The sequence below is a fragment of the Orycteropus afer genome, unplaced genomic scaffold (genome assembly GCF_000298275.1).
Source record: "Orycteropus afer afer isolate SDZICR_OR568_19922 unplaced genomic scaffold, OryAfe1.0 scaffold00160, whole genome shotgun sequence".
Taxonomy (NCBI): Eukaryota; Metazoa; Chordata; class Mammalia; order Tubulidentata; family Orycteropodidae; genus Orycteropus; species Orycteropus afer.
This window is the reverse complement of record NW_006921747.1, coordinates 502,431-510,750: the sequence shown is the minus strand read 5'-3', so window position 1 is coordinate 510,750 and position 8,320 is coordinate 502,431. Positions and strand designations below refer to the sequence as shown.

The 8,320-nt window shown below is 41.0% G+C and overlaps 1 protein-coding gene across 1 annotated transcript in view; it reads left to right on the top strand.

Moving 5' to 3' along the window:
* Positions 1 to 872, top strand: part of ITK (IL2 inducible T cell kinase) — an 89,035-nt gene extending 88,163 nt beyond the window's left edge. Inside the window, exon 17 of the mRNA XM_007946406.2 lies at positions 801 to 872. Coding sequence (XP_007944597.1) covers positions 801 to 872 — 72 coding nt within the window. The remainder of the gene's footprint in view (positions 1 to 800) is intronic.
* The last annotated feature ends 7,448 nt before the right edge of the window (positions 873 to 8,320 follow it).

Genomic DNA, 8,320 nt, shown 5'->3' with positions numbered 1-8,320 from the left:
CTTTGAGTTAGACCCACCGAGTTAACCAGAAGGCTGGGTTTGAACCACCAGCCTTCTGGTTAGCAGTTAAATGCTTTGGGCATTACACCACCAGAGCTCTACTGAGGGTAACAAAACCAAAAACCAAACCCAAACCTGGGTTAACCCGTCGAGTTAGACCCGACCCATTCTTCTGTGGAGCAGCTGGTAAGTTCGAACTGCCAACCTGCTGGTTAGCAGCCAAAATGCTTTAACCATGACACCACCAGTAGTCCCTGATGTACTTTTATACATGATTTTATTTAATCCTTACAATAATTTTACAAGATGGGTATTATTATTGTACAAATTTGTACTATTGTACAAATGACAAAACTGAAATCCAAAGCAGTTAAGTAACCTGCTCAGGGTCACACAACAAATGAGTGGTAAAGCTGAGATTTAAAACCAGACTTACTGATTCCACATTCAGAAATCTACTGTTAACAACTAGAATATAGTGCTGCCAATATAGCATACGTGGAACAAACAAACAAACTCACTGCCATCACGTCGATTCAACTCATAGCCACCCCTCCTTGGGTTTCCAAGGTGGTATCTCTACAGAAGTAGATTGCCCAATCTTCCTTCCAAGGAGTGGTTGGTGGGTTTGAACCGCCAACTTTCTGGTCAGCAGTCAGATGCCTTAGGCACTACACCACCAGAGCTCACGGAAGGATATTTAAAAACTAGCAGAGTATTGCTTTGAACTCTGGTATACTTGGGATATACCAAGACATGCAAGTGCAAGGAACTTACAGAGCTCTTTCTTCACTTTCCAGAGACCAGAAGATCGGCCACCCTTTTCCAGCTTGCTGAGTCAACTGGCTGAAATTGCAGAGTCAGGACTTTAGCAGAGACTTGGTGCCAGGACACGGGCTGCAGATCCTGAATAGGGGAGGGAAGCCCTCCCTCCACAGAGCATTAAATCTGCCCCCAGTCCAGGACTTCCCAGGGCAGCATGGCCTGTGATGCTGGTCCCTGAGCTGCCACGGATGCAGCACCCTGACAGCAGCCGGCATTGGTCCACAGGCAGAAGGGTCAGCCACTGCGCTGGGAGCGGGGCCAGAACAGTAGCGATGTCTCTGCCCTCCCTCTAGCCTCTTGTCACATGTGGTACACAAGCCTCAATCTGAAAGCTCAGGCAACATTTCTTGCACTGCTTCTTAGTGAAAGGGAGAGACAGGGATAGGATTCTGTATTAATATTTTTATTATTATTTTAAGCATGGGTCTAAAGTTGATGGGACAAAGAAACTCTTGATGGACCCAGCAACACAGTAATCTAAGATATGGGGGATAGGGAACCAAGGGACATGTCTCTTTTTCTAGGAAAACTGGTGGGTTAATTCAGAAAAAGTGAAGTCTGCTGTCAGCCACAGCTTCCTGCTATAGATGATGATGGAATGGTCACTTCCATCCAAAGTCAGATATTCTGAGACACAGGTCCATAAGGTTTTATAAGGATGCATTGCTGTCTCTCTCCTGGAAGGAGCATGGTAAGCTCCATTAGATGGATTGGGGTGAATAATTCAAATTCCACAGTTGGGAGTGCTGGATACCTAGTACCAAGACAGCAGATGATGGTAGGGAACCAACTGGTACAAAGAAAGGCCTTAGAGTTACCACTCTAATCCTCACATTTAGTACCAAATGAAGCAGGTGACTATGCTTCCCTCTGCACACAATTTCCCCCACAGGATCCTAGGAAGAAGTGATTGCTTTGAACACTGACTCTGACTGAAGACTTAGCCACCATTTTTGTGGGAACCAGCTCCATCTCTCTGCAAAATTCCATCCTCATCAACAGAGGGCACCATAGTGCTGGTCAGTGTGGCTTCCTTTGCAGATAAATAGGTGCTTGTTTAGGCACTCAGGTTTTCCAATTTTAAGGTTGAGACTTCAAGGCACACAAAACTCTAAAAGAAGAACAAAGTGTCTGTTATTGCTCAAACAATCTGGATAGAAAGTAAGACGTGGCACTCCCAAGATGCACAAAGATGCCTGTTGTTGACTGAGCACTTAAACAAAAAGCCAGGACACCTGCCTGAAGAGACAGAGCTAGAAGTATAGAGCTGAGAATCTAAGCAAAATCTGTCTGACTCCAACACAGCCATGTTTCTTGCTCAACACTGCCTCCTACTGAAGATGAAAGAAATTTCACAGGCGATGAGGGCAGCAGAGGGGAAAGACATCATGGATGGCCAGTAAAGAAGTCAATATAACAGCAACAGAGAATTGCTTTGTTTCTGCATAGGCCACTGTGATTGGCGCTCTAACCCTCCAACTTAGATTGCCACCAGTTACCAGTTGCCATGAGGTCAGTTCTGACTCCTGGCAGCCCCATGTGTGTCAGAGCCCCCACAGGGGGTCGATCTTCAGAAGCAGGTCTCCAGGCCTTTCCCTTCAAGTACCTCTGGTGGCCATAAACCCCCAGCCTTTCAGTTAGAGCCAAGCATGTTATCATTTGTACCAACCAGGTACTTCTCCAGCTTGGAATTGCCCTTCTTTTTCCTCAGCTGTATTCTCACCTTGGTCATAGTTATTTGACTTTTTTTTTTTTTTTTCCTGCCATTTCAACATTTGTCACATGGACAATTCAGTGACCATTAGTTGACTTTTCTGAATTGCTCAGCTAATTAACCCTAAATTTTTCCTCAATCCACTAGACTCAGGTTGTATGAAGACGTTTATAGATGAGCTTCAAAGCAGCTTCAAAAGATTCTCCGGCAGCAGCATAAATGTTTCCTTTGATTTGCTAGGTCAACTTTGAGCTGCCATCTTCTTGGACATTTCATATAGAAGATAGTCCCTGATATAACAGATTTGATTTTTACTAGACTGTTTAGATAAAGCTCATAGGGAAATTATCTAATAGTATTGCAATAGGCACTTTCTAACACATATTATATTTTGACCATCTTGAAAAGCAGATGTATAACTGTTAATTATAATTACTGTGAAACTGGGAGCCTAAAGATAAAATGATCTTATTCAGTCTACCCACAGTGAGACATTCTCTTTTGCAACCCTTAATTAGAGATGATCTCTGGCATGGTCAGCCTAAATGGAAAACCCTCGGAACTGATGGATCTCTGCAGTCTGGTTTGAAAACTCCATTCTGTACAGCATTATCTCTCTCAAGCTTAGGTTCATTGTGGCCTTAACTGAACTTGAGTAGACAGTTCACCTCCCACTGTCCTATCCTACAAATACGAGCCTCCTGCCTGGTTTTTGTCTCTCGCATCTTGAAAACAACGTCATGTATTCACAAAGAATTCCCTTATACAAATTATTGGTTCTAGTTGCATTTTGTAGATTTTGCATCATGTCTTTTGATATTGTATATTTATATTTGAATAGGATGGAGTATTTATAAGTATACAGTCAATATAAAATGTTAATGTTCAAAATAAAAATGTTACAAATATGTTTTACTTTTTGTAGCATGTACAATGTTAAAAGCTGGGTATAACAAATAAAAGCTGTATGTTTTAATAAGGATGGTGGCCTGAGTTCCATAATTATCAAAATGTTAATTTAAGCTCCTAATACATTTCCTTAAGAAAAAATGGCTACATAATTTCATCTTCCACAGACACATAAAAACTACATATCATTCAACAGCATTCATTCAGCAAGTGCATATCAAATACTTCCTATGGGATGTGAGGGTGATCTGGCTGTGAAGTCTGTTATGCCATTGATCACCAGGGTTGATTTGGCTGATCTGGCTGGTTAGGCAGGTGTCCCCTTCCTCCCTTGCCACTCCATGTGCATCCCTTCCAAAGCTGCATGGATGCTTGATTGAAGAGAACAACCTTCCCCAGTAGAGAAGGACCATCCTTTGGTCAAGGGTATAGGAGTAGCAGCACTCCCCTGCTAGGACCTCCAAACAAGCTCTCAAATGCTTCCTACGTGTCATAAACTGTACTGAGTTCTGTGGAAACCAAGATGAAATAGGCAGTTTTCACTTTCAAGTAACCCCTGCTCGGGTTGGGAAGGCAGACATATAAGCAAGTGAAGTTATGATACAGCAATTAGATCAACAACAGAGATGTAGTCAAAGAGGAAAAGAGCACAGAGAAAAAGAGGCGGACTCTATCAAGGGAAGGGTAACATCAGAAGAAACTTCCTAGGAGTTGTTACTCAAAATGTCACTGGACCAGTAGCAGCATCACCAGCTTATCAAAACTGTAAGTTCTCACACTTCTCCCCAGACCTACTGAAGGAGAATCTATTTTAACAAGATCCACATGTGACCATAAGTGCATTAAAGCTTGAGAAGCATTGTCCTAGAAAATAAAAACTCTGACTCAGTTTTGAAGATTAATTATGTTTGTTTCTTTGTTTTCCCCTTTAGGCAAGCAAATGGGCAGAAATAGAAGAAATGCTTTCTAGGCAGAGGGAACATCATGATGTATTGGGAAGCTATTAGCAGTGCAGTATTGCTGGAGCATAAGAGACGTGTGCCTGCGTGCGCATGCATGTGCACTCTCAGCAAAGGCAGGAATGATAGATGACATGTGCAAAATGAAACAGGTTATAAAAATCTTGGCAAGGGTCATATTTTAAAAGACCAAGAATTTGGTACTCTGTAGGTAGGAAAGAACAGTGTCATTGAACAGGGAGAAATCCCGAACCCAAACCCACTTCCATTGTGCTGATTTCAACTCATAGCAACCCTGTAGGACAGAGTAGAGCTGCCACATGAATGCAAATCTTAACAAAAGCAGACTGCCTCATCTTTCTCCAATGGAGTGGTTGGTGGGTTTGAATTGCCAACCTTTAGCCTAGCTGCCAAATGACTTACCCACTGCACCAGCAGAGCTCCTGAGTAGGGAGAGGTCAAATTTTCATCTAGAACAATACTCCAGCAGCAGTGTGGTAGATTTGAGAAATGCAAAGCTGGGGGGAAAGAAGCCAATTTGGAGGTGACTTTTGCCTTGTTTCTAGTACCAGGTGTTTATTCCTACTTGTTCACTGATCAACTGACATGCCTGAGGTTGTAAAGCTACTTAATACAAATAGGATTCAAATTCAGATCTTATTCTAAGCTCTATATTCTTCCTAAAAGGAGGTCTGGTAGCTCAATGTTCAAGGCATTCAGCTGCTAACCAATAGGTCAGTAGTTCAAACCCACCAGACGCTGTGCAGCAGAAAGATGTGGCAGTCCGCTTCTGTGAAGATTGACAGCTTTGGAAACCCTAGAAGCAGTTCTACTCTGCCCTGTAGGGTCGGAATAAACTCAATGGCAGTAGGTTATATTGTTCCTACTGGATCCCACCAAAATATAAACCATATTAATAATAGTAGTAATAATAATGGCTCCCATTTAATAATAATAATAAAGCTTCCATTTTGAGCATTTATTATATACAAGACCCTGGGCTTAGTGTGTCACATTTATTATTTCATTTAATCTCCACAAGAACCCAAAGGATAGGCATTGTTGTCTCAATTTTACAGATGATGAATGTGGGCTCAGTGAGTTAGGGACATCACTGAAGGTGGCACAATCAGGAAGTGGCAGAATGTGAGCTTGAACCCAACCAGATCTGTCTGTCTCCAAAGGCCATGCCCTCAGTCATTTTGTGGGACTGATTAGCCTACAAAGAATACAGCAGCAATGAATCCTATTGTGCTTGGACTACACTGTTGCATTCCAAATGGAGTTCAGAATACATTCAGCCCCTACTTATCGGTCCTTATCAACATTATTTTGAACAGCATATGTTTAAATAAAGATGAAATGTTCTCTGTCACCAAGTTATGTGGTAAAAGATCTGACCTTCAAGAGAATTCAGTTCTCCAGAAGTTGTGGGAAATGAACAAAGCAAGGGAAAGACATCAGAAAGGAGAAGACTCATATTTCCAAATGGACCAGGATAGAGCTGCAATGTTTGAACCACAACACCACCCCCAATTTTTCGTTTATGAAATAGCAGGGCTGCTTCTCAGGATTGTGTGAGGAGAAATGAGTCCATCCCTAAAGGGGACTTAGCACAGAAGCTGGCCTCAAATAAACATTGAATAGTTAGTAAATTATTTCTGTTTCAAAGAAAGAGATAAGCAGCCCGATTTCCTATGGAAAGACCTGGAGTCTGGGTCCAGCCTGCTATGGGTAACCTTTCCCCTTCCTGGTCCTCAGTTCTTTCGTCCATAAAATTAGGCAATTCTGAACAATGGTCAGATTTTATCTAATGGACGGTGTAAATTGTGTAACTGACCATTAGTTTTCTCTTTTTTAGCTAACCACAAGAATTTTTAGAACCAAATGTATGAGCCTATTGTAACAAACTCATAACACAGTTTTTTGAATTATTTATGTTTTTCTCTCCATCTCATATTTGTACCCATTCTTATCTTTCTTTTTATAAAGTGTCTTACTTATTTTTATTTTTTAATGTAATATGTCCCTTTAATTTACATTAAATATGTTTTTGGAATGAAGTGCACATTAATAAATACATAAACTCTGTTTGGGAGAGGGAAAATGAGGCTGCAGGTAATTGTGGTTAAAAGCATGGGTTGTAATTTCACTACCTTGGGCAAGTTAATTAACTGCCTTAGTTTCTTCAACCATAAAATAGGACTAATGGTTACATTTTCCTCACAGGAAAATTAAGTGAGATAATGCACTTGGTAAAATGATAGCCATTGTTACTATTATTATTATTATTTATGTTTTCTTTCTCTGGAAACAATTCTCAAGCCAGTTGCCAAGCTATGGGCTTTACTACCAGTTTCTATGAAGCAAGGCCTGCCGATGGTTTTTTAAGAGAGATCTAAACATCTAATAAGGTTGGGCAATCTACTTCTGTAGTGATACTGCCTCGGAAACCCAAGGAAGGGTTGCTGTGAGTCGAATCTGACTCGACATCAGTGAGTTTGGTTTCGTTTGGTTTGTTTTAAACATGTAACTAATTTGAGGCTTTTCTGAAAACAAGGTAAAGTTGCCACACATGGAACTACAGTATATGGGCCACAGCTTTGCAAGTGACAAAGCAATTTTCACGTGGTAGATGTGATCCTCTCATTGCAGATGGTGCAGCCTGGGATTGGACTCCAATGAATTCTGAAGGCAGCAGACAGACGGCTGCAAATTTCACTAGCAAAAGCCTAAACTAAGATTTTACCTTCAATTGTTCATTCAACCACTTTTTTTTATTGAGTTCCTTTTACACACTAGGCTCTGTGCTAGGCTGTGAGGATGCAATGAGGAGCAAGACAGTCCTGCTGTTTTTAGATTTTATGGTCTAATGTGGGATGCAGCGAGTAAATAAATAATTACAACACAGCATCATAAGTGGCATGATAGAGGCAGCCCAGGGAGCTATGGATGCATAATGAGGGACACTTAACACAGACTTGAAGGGACCACGGATAACCGGTTTCTTGGAGAAGGTAACATCTAAGTGTATACCCGAAGGATGAACAGAAGTTTAGGCAGGCAAACTGGAGAAAACTGCGGGATAGGGAGGGAAAGGTGAACACAGTCTTTAAGGCAAAAAGCTCCGCTCAGGCAAAGGCCAAAGGTAAGACAACACAGCAATCATGGGGAACTAAAAGAAATTCCTTTCAATTAAATCTTGTTCACAGCAGAAGGGACTGGAGAGGTGGGGGGCAGTCACAAAGATCCTTATAAGCTATTGAAAGGAGTCTGGGCTTCATCCTGAGAACAGTGAGGAGCTATTACAGTGCTTTAAGCAAGGGAAGGACATGTCCTTTGTTTTAAGTCATGCAGTTTTCCACAACCATGGAGATCTTGAAGCAGATCCAACCCACATCATTTTATAGATGGAGAAACAGAGCAGAAGTGACTAAAGTCAGTCTTCTGTTAGTTGCAAAACTAGGACCAAAAAGCAAGTCTCTAGATTTCCCATACGGTGGTTTCAACAGTACCATGTTGCTTCTCTTTTATAAGTAAATAAAATCTAACCAAATATGTAACTCTTTTTTTTTTTTTTTAAATTATTTTCTTAAGCAATTTGGTTCCCCTTGCAGGTGAAAAGAAGGGAAGGAATAATAGGGTAAAATATATCTTCTAGAAAACTACAATATCCAAAATAATGCCCTTTAGAATGAAAATTCAGTTTTATTTGGACTCCCACTATGCTACCAGAGCTCCTTGATACTCAAAATTCCAAAAATCTTGATTGAAAATAAAAGTTAAAAAAATAGTAATAAAGAAATCTCAGTTTTGTTTTTAAAGCCAACTTCTATAAACACCATCACAGCTTTCTCACATGGTATCAGGCACAGGAATGAATGTGTGTGTGTGTGGGTGTGTATAGGAGCTT